This window comes from Clinocottus analis, unplaced genomic scaffold (genome assembly GCF_023055335.1).
Source record: "Clinocottus analis isolate CAN_PGR_092001 unplaced genomic scaffold, fCliAna1.0.p SCAF_20, whole genome shotgun sequence".
In the NCBI taxonomy this organism is placed as follows: Eukaryota; Metazoa; Chordata; class Actinopteri; order Perciformes; family Cottidae; genus Clinocottus; species Clinocottus analis.
In genome coordinates, this window is record NW_027175932.1 from 944,202 (window position 1) to 960,107 (window position 15,906).

The 15,906-nt window shown below is 44.2% G+C and overlaps 1 protein-coding gene across 1 annotated transcript in view; it reads right to left on the bottom strand.

The window, feature by feature from the left end:
• Positions 1 to 200: 200 nt before the first annotated feature.
• Positions 201 to 15,906, bottom strand: part of trhde.1 (thyrotropin releasing hormone degrading enzyme, tandem duplicate 1) — a 90,646-nt gene continuing 74,940 nt past the window's right edge. The window contains exons 14-20 of the mRNA XM_068586650.1: positions 12,553 to 12,700; positions 12,303 to 12,406; positions 12,086 to 12,193; positions 7,749 to 7,916; positions 6,027 to 6,167; positions 5,861 to 5,942; positions 201 to 3,374 (exon numbers count right to left, since the gene is read on the bottom strand). Coding sequence (XP_068442751.1) covers positions 3,222 to 3,374; positions 5,861 to 5,942; positions 6,027 to 6,167; positions 7,749 to 7,916; positions 12,086 to 12,193; positions 12,303 to 12,406; positions 12,553 to 12,700 — 904 coding nt within the window. The 3' untranslated portion in view covers positions 201 to 3,221. The remainder of the gene's footprint in view (positions 3,375 to 5,860; positions 5,943 to 6,026; positions 6,168 to 7,748; positions 7,917 to 12,085; positions 12,194 to 12,302; positions 12,407 to 12,552; positions 12,701 to 15,906) is intronic.

The following is a 15,906-nucleotide window of genomic DNA, read 5'->3' on the forward strand; positions in this document are numbered from 1 at the left end:
CACTCTCTCACACACACACACACACACACACGGAGCGCTGCAGGTTGTTAGTTTGAGTCCCGCTCCAGACGCTGCTCTTCTTCTTCTTCCTCAGCGTGATGATGATGATGATGAACAGAACTTTCCGGCTCTGAAGCTCCAGAAGATCTTTTGTGTTACTTTTCCCTCCCGGAGCCACAAAGTGTCGCACTGAGACAGACTCACACAGCAGGTTAACACTTTAATATCCTCCCACCCAGAACACAGGAAACCACAGCAGTGCAAACAGGAAGTAGCGTCAAACTCGTCTTCTCAACTTCCTGTTTCCGTCACATTTTGGTCCCAAGTAGACATCATCATCATCGTCATCATCATCATCGTCATTATGATCATAATCATCACGAGCGTCGTCTTCATCTCCGTCAACATCTTTAAAATCACGTTTTTAATATCATATTTATATGTTTTACAGTGTTTATTTTACATGTGTGCTTTACGTCTGAAAAAAACAACAATTTTCCCCTGAGAGGAAAACAAAAGGCTCAAAAACGCACCGGATAATTAGCATAATAATTATAATAATGCTAACTCGCATTTTCACATCATCAACAATTAGCATCATCAGATCCATCATCATCATCATCATCATAACTTTAATTATCATCATTTTAATCATCGTGACTGGCACAGCGGTCATTATCGTTACCGCTGCTGCTGCTGCCATCATCATCATCATCATCTTCATCACACACACACACATCACTGGACACACAGTGTATAGAAGCAGGCAGGCCCAATAATTCATATATGGCTCAATTATTAAACACCGAAGCCGGACCAGAACGAAGGAGGAAAAACTTCTTATAACAAGTCCGTTGGACAGAACCGCGGCCCAGAATGCATCAGGATTGTAGTCACTTTTAAGTCCGTTTTTTTTTCCTTCAAACTTCTCGAGCGTCACGGCACCAAAGACTCTTCCTCACTTTGGAGAAAAAGAAAAGAAAAACGCAAACAGGAGTTTCCTTCTGGGGATTTTCCTCTCGGGGTTTTTTTTATCGTTATTTCAAAGACTCGACGTCCAGAATCCGACTCGTGGAATCCGGTTTCCGATCCGGACGTTTCCGTGGAGACGCCGTCGTCAGGAAGTCTGAACTCGTGATCTCAGTCTCGCTCTGCAGGAGTCGAGCGCTCGAGTCACCAGAAGGTGAAGCGTTCACGTCCATCATGCTGCACAACGCCAGCCGCGAAATGAAAAATCCATCACGGCGTCCAACCCGCCGGCGATGATGGACCTGAAGCCGTAGCCCCGCCCCCTTTCCATCCCACTCACACATTTATGGAGGCCCATTTCTGACAGTAAAATAAAAAAATAAAGATGAACATTTAGCTCTGATAATAACGGTGGAGCATAATTATGAGGCAGAAACATCTAAATCATAAGATACAAAGTCATAATTATGAGACAGAAAGTTGAAATTAAAAGATACAAAGTCACAATTATAAGATACAAAGTCATAATTATGAGCTACAAAGTCACTTTTATGATCTTTTCTTCCATTTTACTGGCACTAATGGGCTTCCTTAAATATTCGTCCATCTGGAGGACAAAAAATGATTTCTTGAAAGATAAATAAAAACAAGTAGAATCGTCGTCTTTGTGGTTGTTGTGTGTCTGTGCTTCATGAAACAAAGAGTTGATCAAACCTTTCTTCCATTCCAGCTCATAAAATAAGTGGTTTTAGTGTTATTACTTCTTATAATTTAATTGGCTGCGAGGAGAACGAGTTACATGAATGTAATTGTTGTTTCTTGGTTCAAAACCTTTAAATGTCTCGTTGGCACCGAGCAACACGTTTAATTTATGGCTCCGGTTTGATTGATGGTCGTCAAAAATGTCTATTCCAAGTTTGTCGATCTCACTAAAATTGTGTAATTATTGTCGCTCCGTCTCGTATGTGAGGAGCATTCTGCGTCTCCGCTTTGAGCTTTTTTAAAACGTTGGTTTAAACCCCAAACTGTCCCGCAAGCAGCGCGCTCTGATAAAAGTTAAAAGTTATTAAATGCTTTTTCATATTCAAGGTGCGCTGCTGGAGTTTTTGATCCTTAAAAAACAACAACAAAAAAACACAAAGCTTCGTCTTAAATTCCAGCGGAGGCGTTTTGAAGCTGCGGCGAGGTAACGAGTCCTCTGAGGGATGCGATCAAAGGACACGGCGTCCATGTTGTGTTAATCACGTCTCTGCTCTGTGACGGCGTGCGGCGGCTTCGTCTGCCGCTCGGCGCCGTTGAACGCAGCCGACACGAGAAGGTCCCGTTCAAACGGGTCGGGTCTCCGGGGCTGAAGCCCAGAGGCTCTGACTGTGTGACTGAGAGAGGGGTCGCATCCCAACGCATGTCAGACTTCTGACCTTCAGTCGTGAACATGAAGAAGATTACACAACATTATGTTCATGTCTCCATGTGTTGAGTTTGTTATTTTGTCGTTCACAAAACTGGATTAAAACAAAGTTTTTGGACCTCCCCAAAAAAATGTCCGACCGTATTTTTGGGCCTAATTTATTGTAAATTAAACGTTTCTCAGATTAAAAAGGGTATGGCTGTGTGTTTTGGCATTTCACAGGATTTATCTTGGAATATGTGTAATGTTGAAGTTGGATAAGTTGTCGGACAGATCATCTGTTGTTCACCTCCATGTCGCTGGTGTGAAACAGTGATTTATTGTATCTCACTTTGGTGCCAGTTACACAACAAAGACCTATTTTAAGTAACAAACATACTTATATTTGACCAAACCACAATCTTTTTTTCCAAGCCCAGAGTAGTCCTGTTGTGTCATAAAACACACAAACTAAGTGACACCTTGTGGACAAAGAGTGATGAGTCCAAGATGGCGGCCAGAGGGCAGCTGGAGGGTCGTAGTTTGAACCCGGGGGTGTGGATGTGTTTCCATCATCAGTTTTGGGGGCTGGATTTGGTCATTTTGAGGTGAGTTGCTAGCCAACAATTACTGAATCAGTGACTGCTAGCTAGCTAGCAGCTTTGAAGAAATGAATAATACATCTAAAAATAAAGCGTTTGTAAACAATTTGTTTTCCCTTTAAAAGAAAAACCAGTAGAGAAACCAGCTGAATAACCAGTCAAGTCAATCTCCATATTTCCGTTCTACTTTTCGACTGCATCTGTGAGCTAGCACTGCGTTAGCGTCACGTTAGCTGGGCAGTCTGCAGGCTCTAGCGCGCCGGCTAGCCGAGGGCGGAGTTCGGAGGTTTGCGAAGCCACTGGAAGAACTGCCGCCGGTGGAGGCGGTGCCAGTGCACGTTGCCCTCGACGATCTCCAGCGCCCGCGACCACGCAGGCCCCGCCCCCACGCCGCTGGCCTGGATGAAGTCCTTCAACTGAGGAGAGAAAGGGCGGGAAACAGGAGAAAAAGTGGGAAAAAGAAGGGAAAAAGGCGGGAAAAAGGACAAAAGGCGGGGAAAATGAGAAAGGGTGGGAAAAAGAAGGAGAAAGGGCGTGGAAAAAAAAAGCAAAAGGGCAGCAAAAAGAACGTGAAAGAGCGGGAAAAAGGAGAAAAAGCGGGAAAAAGAAGGGAAAGAGGCGAGAAAAAGGAGAAAAAGCAGGAAAAATGAGAAAGGGCGGGAAAAAGAAGGAGTAAAGGCGGGAAAATAAAGGAGAAAGGGTGGGAAAAAGAAGAGAAGGATGGGGAAATATTGAGGGTGGAGAAGGAGAAGGGGCAGACGAGGAAATAGTAGAAATGGTATGAAAGATATGAGGAGGGAAGGAAGGAAGGAAAGGAAGACGATAGAAAAGTTATTGGAATGGTAGAAACTCCTCCGTGGAGAGATAGAAAAATGTCGCAGCACCTGAAGGGTTAAAGAGGAACTAAGAGGCACAAACATCTGCCACAAAGCTAGACGCACACATTTGTTGTACGTCACTAAAATGGAGACACAACTTTGGCTCGTCACCTGAATAATGAAGCCCGAGTACAGAATAAACTTTAAAGGTTTAACTTGGACTCCCGGCTCGCTCTCGTGAGATCATCGTCAGGCTCGTCTGGAACGAGCCGACATGGAAGCTTCTTGATGTTTCATGACGTCTTTTAACCGCAGTCGCACAGAAACATGGGAGCTAACGCGTCTTTTGAAAAGCGGGTTTTATAATCGAGAGGGAAAGCTGCTTTTAAAAGGTTCGTGACGAGCGAATCAAAGCGTCCGCTTTCAGCAGGACGACGTAATTAAATGGAAAGTTCTGGGCGTCAGAAGTTAAACTGCGTTTGTCGGAAAGAGAAACTTTGAACCGTTAGAAGTTAAAGAAACGATGAGATTTTCAAAGCGGAGGAAGCGGAGAGGAAACTCTGGTGTTTGACGGGTTCAGTGGAGCGAGGGAGGAAACCTTCCCTTCAACCGCTCGTATCGTTAACTCCTCGTCCTCCTCTTCCTCCTCTTCCTCCTCCTCTTCATCCGACACTTTCTGCTCTTTAACTTTTTACCCAAAGACACATTTTTTTTTCTCTTCTTCTTTCAAATTTGCTCCGTGGACGGATTCCCTGTTAGGAAACAGGGCTCGTGATGATTGTTCGTGTATTTGATGCTTCTTCCTCTCGGCGGCTTCACAGGCTCTCTGAAGCGGCTGATGTTGTTACCATGCCAACAGGAGCGGCGGCGAGAGGAAGAAGAAGGTTTCATCAGGATGAAATGAAAGCAGGAGACTCCCAGAAGCCTTTGTGTTGACGCGGTGGATATCACTCCTCTGTCGGGTTTAAAGTTTCCCTTCTTTCTTTTTATTTCCACGTTCTCCTTCTGGAAATGCATGCTGGGAGTTTTCATTAAAACTACCACATGAGGATAACACACAGAGACAAGTGGAGCAGATTATTTATCACTAAATGTCTGTTAACCCTTTACACACCGTCCATATGTTGACCATATTAATGTCTAGACAGACGTATTAAGAGCCTCATAAAACATGTTTTATTAATGCTTCATAAATGTTTCAGAGAGCAGGGAGAGTGTGTTTAAGAAAAAGTTTTACATCGTTCGTTTTGGGAGAAAAACATTCACTATTACAAATGATTATGTCCGGTTTTATTAAAGACATAAAACCATAAAAGTCTCCATGATTTATCAGAGGAAGGATATTCTATCACTGCTATAACTATATTTTTACTTTCATTTATATTCTAACTTATCCACTGCTGCTGTTATTATCCATATTTATTTACTATTTCTTTCTTATTTTTTGACATTATTGCTCTGCTATTACTATTATTATATTATATTATATAATAATCATATTACTTATTAATTCTATATACATTTCTTTCACATTTAAGGTTGTTTTTTTAGGAGTATTCAGTATAATATAGTACAGTTAGTATTGTATAGTACTATTGTGTTCTATATAAAGTACAGTACTGTGTAGTATAATACAGTGTATTATATTACACAGTATATAATACAGTGTATTATACTACACAGTATATAATACAGTATATTCTACTACACAGTACAATACACTGTATTGTATTGTGTAGTATAATACAGTGTATTATACTACACAGTACAATACAGTACTACTATCACAAGGCCTCTGAGGCAAATGTGTGATACTGGACTCCAAAAATAAAATGTAATTAAATTTAAATTGAATAAAAGCATCAAAAAGATGAATCAAGAGATTTGTGGTTTTGTTCCATATTTCTGTTATTTTTTGTTGCTATTTTAATAAATTGCATGAAGGAATCCTGTTTTCTCTCGTTGCCACTTTGTGGTTAAAGAGGGCAGACTGAATCTTCCCAGAATGCTTTGCCCTTATCTTTGACTTGTCTGCCGGCGGTGCGTTCAGGCGACGTCGTTCACCTGTAAATCAGAGCGTTTACCTCGTTGAGTTCTCGCTCCGTGTTCAGGAACTCTGTGACGCCGCCGATGAGCTTTGAGTTCATGAACAGCGCTTCACCGTACCTGAAGGGACACAGCGGGCGTGAGTACACAAGTACACAAGCATTACAAGTACAAGTACACGAGTACTCGGACCGGCGGACTCACCGCGCGTTGAGGACGTCCCACTTTTCTCTGAAGTACTTCCAGGCGAGGTTTCGACCCTGCGGGTTTCTGCCCACGTGGATGATGACGTCGATCACGTCCTGCTCCGGGACCAGGTCAGAGGTCAGGGACAGGTTCAGTAACCTGGGAGACGCAGAGACCTGTCAATCACCTGGTAGCCCCGCCCCTCAAGCGTCCCCTGCTGTGTGTGTGTTGTGTGGATTTAACTCACAACCTTCTGAGAGCCGACGAGTCAGAACACGTTCACTCATCCAACTTTATGTTCCCTGTTCTTTGTATTGGTGTGTGTGTGTGTGTGTGTGTGTGTGTGTGTGTGTGTGTGTGTGTGTGTGTGTGTGTGTGTGTGTGTGTCTGTGTGTGTGTGTGTGTGCGTGTAGCTGCTGTCTTTTCATTAAACCACCAAATCAATTTTCTCTCTCTTCCCACAATCCCTTTGCGCTGGAACCATTTCCTGTGTGACCAATCAGTGTGTTTCTGTGGGGTGTTTTTTCTTCTTCATTGTGTGTCTGTGTGTGTGTGTGTGTGTGTGTGTGTGTGTGTGTGTGTGTGCGTGTGTGTGTGTGAGTGTTTGATAGCTGATATCAGAACATGCAGTACTACCTCTCTGATTGCTGAACAGTTTACTGTGGCTGGAAAATCAATACCTGACACACACACAGACAGACACACACACACACATACACACAACCACACACATATACACACACACCGATCTGTCTCACATACAGTTTTAAGCGCGTGTGAGATCCATCGTCGCTATTTTTCTCAACAAGATAGCAGCAGTTAGCTGCAGATAAAACACTGCTGTTGACAAACACACACACACACACACACACACACACACACACACACACACACACACACACACAGCCATATTTATATACATGTACGCCCTCGGGCTATATTTCGCTGCACCCTTCACTTCATTTTCTGTCTGATTTTCTTTCATTTCACCGTGAAAATCAACAAACAGACTAAAACTGGAGTTAAAGTTTAAAGTATTTAAAGTAACATGAACGTTGCGTTAAAGTAAAAATCTCTCTGCTGCGTCGATGTGTAAGTTGCATGTTTTTAACTCATTTCATTGACATTATCATTGCATCATATTCTATAAGGTCATCATCATCAGCTTCCTGCAACGAGCTGCAGGTGAATCACCTGAGTGTCAGCTTCAGTGTAACACGCTTATTATGACTCCACTGCTGAAGACAGACTGTCTATGTGTAAGAGGGTTTAATCATTAATAAGGAACATTAATGAAGCCGGATGAAATGTGTACTAGTGATGGCAGGAAGTCACTGCTGTTTGTCTCTGGGACGCGTTTCAGGTATGAATGGAAAGTGTAAAACTAGTATTTAACCATCTTTTTATGAACCTAACTAACTATTTTACGATCTTTTATTATAACTAATTTAACTATTTCACAATATTTTAAGCAGAAAGCAGGAAGCAGGAAGCAGAAAGCAGAAAGCAAAAAGTAGAAAGTAGAAAGCAGAAAGCAGAAAGCAGAAAGTAGAAAGCAGAAAGCAGAAAGCAGAAAGTAGAAAGCAGAAAGTAGAAAGCAGAAAGCAGGAAGCAGAAAGTAGAAAGCAGAAAGCAGAAAGCAGGAAGCAGAAAGCAGAAAGCAGAAAGCAGGCAGCAGAAAGTAGAAAGCAGAAAGTAGAAAGCAGGAAACATGAAACAGGAAGCAGGAAGCGTGCGTACCTGTTGAGGAGGAAGGTGTTGTCGGAGCAGGTCAGGGCCTCCAGCAGGATCCTCTTCTCTGAGACGGCGTTGGTGGAGTGGAACTTCATCCAGATGAACTCCCAGACGTCCTCGTCCATCAGACTGACCCCGGTGCAGTAAACCACGTCTCTGATGTTGGGAGGAATCCTGCAGACACACAACGCCTCAACGTCAGAGGAACAAGACACACAACGCCTCAACGTCAGAGGAACAAGACACACAACGCCTCAACGTCAGAGGAACAAGACACACAACGCCTCAACGTCAGAGGAACAAGACACACAACGCCTCAACGTCAGAGGAACAAGACACACAACGCCTCAACGTCAGAGGGACAAGACACACGACACCGAGGATGTTGGATGTGGCTCCTGTGCACTAACACAGCTTGTGAGTGGACCAGTGAAGGGAAACACAACACGTCTGCAGGTTTAGCTTCGGACTCTCTCTGGATGCTAAGTGAGGGATTCAGATTCCATCAGGGAGCCGCATTAGAGAACCCTTTACTTTACTTTACTTTGCTTTACTTTGCTTTACTTTGCTTTGCTTCTCCTGTGGACTCAGAGCGCAGACACACAATTAAAGACGCGCCGGCACACAGCTGGGAATCCAAAAAGTCTCAATGCGGCTCATTGTTATTCTTTGTGGTGGACGTACTCGTGAAGTTTGAACAAAGCAGTCGTATTGACAATTTAAGTGTCTCCTCAATGTTTAAATCAGTTGCAACAGATTCATTAACAAGGTTGTCTGATAATAGATTTGTCTTTTTAGGTGCTGAACAAAGACGTTTTTCCTTTTTTTATTCAACAAAACGTACCAAAAGGGAGGCAAAACATCTCGGAGAGACAATAACGAGAAAAAGGTCTAAAATCTCCCTCGTAGTTAAGCAACATGTGGTGATTCTGTAAAATAATGTCACTAAAATATCTTTTAATATTTTTTAAGAGCCCAGATTGACACACTGAGCCTCATAGAACTGGAGTTACGACAAGTAACTACAGTGTTTCTGTTGTTGGATGTTTTACACACCAAACAAACACACACACACACACACACACACACACACACACACACACACACACACACACACACACACACACACACACACACACACACACAGCTGGTTACTGGCCTGAATCATCACTAAAGCAAAAAGGTGATAAATATGAATGTAATGTGTTTGACCTAAATTGTTAATAAACCAAAACTAAAAACTTTTATCACAATACAGTGAGCTCAGCTGGCAGGAGAGAAAAAAATTAGATATTCTGTGTGTGTCTGTGTGTGTGTGTGTGTGTGTGTGTGTGTGTGTGTGTGTCTGAGTGAGTGCAGAGTGAGTGATGCAGGGACAATTACATCATTCACCGACCTGGGAAATCATTTTAGAGATGCTCCACTTAAGAGCAAGCTTCAACAAAACACACACACACGCACACACACACACACACACACACGCACACACGCACACACACACACACACACACACACACACACACACGCACACGCACACACACACACACACACACACACTACTCACTGTGGCATTGAAGTCCTTCTCTGACGACATCTGCCAAACATCTCAAGTGTGTGTGTGTGTGTGTGTGTGTGTGTGTTTTGTGTCTTGCAGATTATTTATCATGTAAAACATTAAGCAGCTCTGAGCCGCTGTGGCGTCTAGCTCGGCTACGATCACTATTTTATCGCTCGTACAGCCACCCTGCTATTCCTAATAAAAAAACAACAGTAATAATGTCGAGTTTTCTCTCTGCAGACGATAAAAATGGAGAAGCAGAACCTCCAGATGGCTCTGATCCCATTAACTAACACACTCAGTGTGTGTGTGTGTTTAACAGTCTGTAGAGGATGTTTTATATCCTAAAGCTCTGTCTTCCTCCTGAAATATCTCTCCCTCCCACTCCGCTCTTCCTCGGCATCAAACTCCCATCCTGCTAGTAAACACCTCGCTCTGCCAGCTGCCGTCTGTCGGTCCGTCTCCGCGAACTAAATGTCACTCTGGATTCTGAAAATCACTCCGTCTAAGTGATGAAACATTTTAAGTGCCGGCTGAGCGGCTGAGCTGTTACTGTGACAACGCAGCATATTGTCCTGCTGAAGTGCTCGCGCTTTACATCTGACCTTCACCCCAGAAGCAGCTGTCCTCTCGGAGACGCCGACAGACTCCCACCAGGAGATAATTGCAGCGAGTTGCTTGTTTTACGCGGCGTCCACAGCAGCGCGGTGAGCTCTGGGAGGTGTGTTGAAGGAGGATATCTGCCGCTACGCTGACGCCACGCAGCGCTACATCTCCACCGAACACATCGCCGACTCACAGACGCACAAAGCTGCAAGCTAGCTCTCAAACCGACAGCGATGAAGCTCATCGAGCCCAAATCACGAAACAAATCACACGACAACGTCTTCCTCGACATCTTTCCTGCTTCATCCAACCCTCCTTCAAACGGCACGTCAATCACAGCTACATGTAGCTAACAGGCCACTTAGCTAACTAGATTGTTAAACAGTAAGTTAGCTAGTTAGCTAGATACATTGTTAAATACATAGATAGCTAACCTGCTTGCTAATTAGTTAGCTAACAATCTAGTTATCTAACAAGCTGGTTATCTAACTAGATTCTTAATTAGTTAGCTCAAAAGTTGGTTAACTAATCATATTGTTAGTTAGTTAAAACGCTATTAGCGAGATACATTGTTGATTAATTAGATGGCTAAAGCTCGTTAGCTAATTCAATTGTGAATGAATAAGTTTGATAAAATGCTGATTAGCTAATTAGATTAGCAGTTAGTTACACACAATGTGCCAAACGGCGTCCGCTTGCCGCCCTGCTTGTCAATAAGCTACTTAGCTAATGAGCTCCCGAGCTAACTAGCCATGTCTGCTCTCTTTCCAGTGAACTACGACAACGTTTCGCTTCACAGGGGGTTGATGGGACCCCGACCACATTAATCCATAAACGGCTGCTTGCAGCTCTTTGTTCTGATCACAGTCGACGTTCATTTACAATAAAACCCCAGCGGGACCTGATTAACAATCCAGAGGGGATGCCGGCGCTGAAATATTAGCTAAATATTACTCTCATTGTCCTGGACGGAGTCACAGCACAGCAGGTGAGGCTCAGGTGAGTCCTGGTGGCGGCTCAGGTGAGTCCTGGTGGAGGCTCAGGTGAGGCTCAGGTGAGTCCTGGTGGAGGCTCAGGTGAGTCCTGGTGGAGGCTCAGGTGAGTCCTGGTGGAGGCTCAGGTGAGTCCTGGTGGAGGCTCAGGTGAGGCTCAGGTGAGTCCTGGTGGAGGCTCAGGTGAGTCCTGGTGGAGGCTCAGGTGAGGCTCAGGTGTCATAGTTCAGTAATTTCACTGCAGTAATAATAACACAGACGCTAATGTGCTGCGTCTTTTTTTCGATTTGCTGAATCAGTTATTCTGCAGGAAATCCACATACATGTGTGATTAAAACCCACAGAATGGAGCATGAAAAATTAAAAAAAGAAAATCCCCCCTGCAGAGATTAAGCCCTTTATGAATTCATCCCAGCGCTGTAGAAAATGGAGCGTTTCAAAAATGCTTCTTAACCCGGAGAAAACTCAGCAGTTTTGTCTCCAGAGCTCTTTTCCCTGTTTGAGTCGTCGTATGAACCCAAAATTGTTTATTGTATGTATTTGTTCAGCAAAGTCTTGGGAAAATAATTTATATCTGCAAGAAAATCACTTTAAAAAGAGTTTCAGTCAAAAAACTGTGTCGTTCGGTTCAAAAATGGGAAAATATGACATATTTTACGCCAAAAGATTGTCTGAATGGGGCATGCTGGGACTTAGAATTGGCGCAGGAGGATTTTTACACAGTTTCCAAAAGGTTTAAAGTCTAGAAGGCCACGTGTGTGTTGTTGTGTAAGATAAGAGCCACATGGCCGCCGCTCAGCCTGTAAACAACAACTCAACGGTGACAACAAGAGGGAGAAGACGCCGTTACAGGAGCCGGAGTTTCAAAAGGTGAGATGTGTTGTTGTTTCCTGACGTCACGAGGACCCGAGCGGCTCCTTCTCTGGGAACCCACTGAGCCTGGAAACTGTTTAATTTAATGTTTTGTTTTTTTATAAACCCGAGCATTTCCCTCTTATCGTCCGCCGCTGCGCACAGAACACCAGCAGCTGTTGATATTTAATTTTCCCTTTGAAATCTAATTTTGCAGATCTCGTTGAGGACCCGGAGGGATAGAGAGGAGCCAAAGAGGAAGAGGAAGAGGAAGAGGAAGAAGAAGAAGAAGAAGAAGAAGAAGAAGAAGAAGAAGAAGAAGAGTGTGTTGGTACCTGTTCTTGTTGCTGGAGATCCAGTCAGAGATGTAGGCGACGGCCTGCCGGTGACACTGTTTGTTCCCGAAGCTACAAGCTAACATGATTAGCTCCCTCTGCAGCTCCCTGAGAGGAGGAAGAAGAGCAGAGGGGATGAAGAAGGGTCATTTTATGCTAGTTATGTTATGTTATGTGTGTGTGTGTGTGTGTGTGTGTGTGTGTGTGTGTTGCTCACTCAGTCTGGTAGGACGCCTGCAGCATGTTGCCCTCGCTGGCGGCTCCATTAGTTGGCCAACCCATCTGATGGTAGCGTGACGCAACCTGCTTCAGCACATAGTCCTGGAAACACACACACACACACACACACACTCCATTAGGAGCTAATGAGCAGACAGCCAGCTGTCAGCGGTAAGGAGACGTGCGTTCTGCCATCATGAAGCCGTTACTGACGGACTGAGGCGCTAAGTGATGGATCGGGTGTTTACACTGAACAGGCTGTACTCGTCCGTGCGGTCCAGCAGCTTGTCCAGCTGGTACAGCGCTCTGCTGGCAGCGTGCCACGGCAGGAAGGACGGCTCCTCCGGCAGGTAGCCAATCAGCTGCAGGGGAACGCCCTGTGGGAGGTACCCGGCCCTGAGAGACAGGAAGGAGGGGAGGGGTCAGACTCACAGGACGAGATACTGAAGCTGAAAGAACACACAGAGGAACAGACTCCTCTGGTTGTATAGAAGTCTGTGTGTTAAAGCTGCATTCTCTCTCCTGACCACCAGGGGGCGACTCCTCTGGTTGTATAGAAGTCTATGCTTCATGTGTTAAAGCTGCATTCTCTCTCCTGACCACCAGGGGGCGACTCCTCTGGTTGTATAGAAGTCTATGCTTCATGTGTTAAAGCTGCATTCTCTCTCCTGACCACCAGGGGGCGACTCCTCTGGTTGTATAGAAGTCTGTGTGTTAAAGCTGCATTCTCTCTCCTGACCACCAGGGGGCGACTCCTCTGGTTGTATAGAAGTCTATATAAGTGACTCTACTTCTCTCTTGATGTAAACATGAGTTTATGTCTCAATCTCTAGTTTGGAGTCTTCTTCTATACAGCCTGATCATTTAGAGTCAAACAGACCAGGGGGCGGGGCTACCAGGTGATTGACAGGTCTGTGTTCCAGAGTGTCAGTTTGCCTCCTTGCCTCTGCTGAAGTGCCCTTGAGCAAAGCTACAACATATTGCCTCTTTTTAAAAGTCTCACAGTGTTGCTTTAAGGGAAAACACACAAATCAACCTCACTGTTGTGTTCTATGGAAGCCCCGCGGCAGTTTTGTTTGTTTGTTTTATCAGTGTGTCGGGATGCACGATGGTCCAATCTCTCACCATCGATGTGAACTCTCCAGAAAGAAATGATGAAGCTCACTCCCTGGATTAATACTCCCAGACGAGGCCGACGTACGTGGAGTTCAGTACGTATTGTTATGGATATATTTCAGATGAGAAGACGTGAACTGAATTCTTTTCACACTCAATATCGTCTTTTTTGACTCAGGACATGAATTCAATTTGAGGCCTGATCAAATCTGTGTGTGTGTGTGTGTGTGTGTGTGTCTGTGTGTGTGTTTGTTAATAAACTACAGGATGACACGTTAAAAAAACTTGGCCTCTGAACACCAGCGCAGCTATTGAGAGCGACCGGGTTACATTCACCTCCTCATGAATATTAACCAGCGTCCTGTTGTGCATCATTAAGATTCACAATGTTTTAGAGTGTGTGTGTGTGTGTGTGTGTGTGTGTGTGTGTGTGTGTGTGTGGGAGGCTTCTTTGACCTTCAGCCCCACCCACTACTCTTGAATATTAACGAGGCAGGCAGTCGATGTCTGAAAGTGAACTCAGAGAGGTGGTATTATTTATTTTGTTGTGTTTCATTGCCGCTCGCCGTGTCGGGACTGAAGAGAGAAGTGAAGAGAAACTACGGCAGAGCCGCTAGCCGTGACCTTTACCGAGGAGCTGTCAATCAAACAGAGTGGCAGACGCACTGCCAAGGAGGAGGAGGGGATTTCATGCTCCTCACCAATATTGTTTCACGGACTGTTTTCAATTCACAGGCTTGTTTTGGTGGACTCAGGATGTGTGTGTGTGTGTGTGTGTGGGGGGGGGGGGGGGGGGGGGGGCACTGCATCTTGTTTTCTCCACTGAATGACACTTTATATCATGTTTTCTCCACTAGAAGACACCCAGAGGACACTTCACATCATGTTTTCTCCACTAGAAGACACCATAAAGGACACTTTATATCATGTTTTCTCCACTACAAGACACCCAGATGACACTTTATATCCCATTTTCTCCACTAGCAAACACCCAGAGGATACTTCATATCATGTTTTCTCCACTAGAAGACACCCAGAGGACACTTTATATCATGTTTTCTCCACTAGAAGACACCCAGAGGACACTTTATATCATGTTTTCTCCACTAGCAGACACCCAGAGGACACTTTATATCATGTTTTCTCCACTAGAAGACACGTTATATCATGTTTTCTCCACTAGAAGACACCCAGAGGACACTTTATATCATGTTTTCTCCACTAGAAGACACCCAGAGGACACTTCATATCATGTTTTCTCCACTAGAAGACACCCAGATGACACTTTATATCATGTTTTCTCCACTAGAAGACACCCAGATGACACTTTATATCATGTTTTCTCCACTAGAAGACACTTTATATCATGTTTTCTCCACTAGAAGACACTTTATATCATGCAATGGAGCTCGAGAGCACTTCATCACGTTTCTTCAAACTGAAACACGTCATCGTGTTTTCTCCGCTGAAGGGCAACAGAGGGCGTTTAAAAGGCGTTTTCTCCTGAAGAGGCCACGCTGCTGTTTCCAGCTGCAGAGCTTCTGTTTCCAGCAGAGGAGAGAGAGACAGAACGGAGTTAATCTGTTGGAGATAAGACTGTGAGAGTCTTTGAGGAGCTCAACTCTAAACTCCAGGCCTCATATTTCCATAATCTGCCTCGTCTCCATCCTCCACACATTCATCTACATTCCCATCTTGCACCTGGCCTCTGACACATTACCATAATCCATCCAATCTGCAAAAAATAAAATAAAAAAACAACTTTCTGTTTACGAGTGACGGGGCGTGAAGGAAGAGATGGTCGCCATGGCAACAATATGCCAGACCCCACCGACGTGTTTACTCTTGTTTACTTTACTCGTGTTTACTTTACTCTTGTTTACTTTACTCTTGTTTACTTTACTCTTGTTTACTTTTCCAGTTTTCAAACTCACAGACAACAACTTTTCCAGAAGTTCATCTTGATCACATGCAGAGCCGTTTTTTTAATGGTTTTTTTTGTTGTATTTTTTTGATGTTTTTGATGTTTTCTATGTTTTTTACATGTTCACATGTTTTTGTCACTTTTTACATTTTTAGATTTTTACGGTCTTTTTGTCATTTTGTCTTCATGTCTTTACGTCGTTGTGTTGGGTTCAAGACGTCAGGGGAGGAAAGGACTCGAGCTCCTGCTCACCGAGAGGAAAGTCAACCACGACGCTATGGATTTTACATTGTCCCTCTCACTTACAGTCTGTGTGTGTGTGTGTGTGTGTGTGTCTGTGTGTGTGTCTGTGTGTGTGTATGTCTCCCGGTGTTGTCGTCCTAACGAGCTCATTAACTCGTTAACATCGTTAAGGGCCAGTTAATTGTTTGTCCATTAGCCATTAGCAAGGCTCAGTGGAGAGCTAACGAGGGACTGCTGCGGTCACACACACACACACACACACACACACACACACACACACACACACACACACACACACACACACACACACACACAGAGC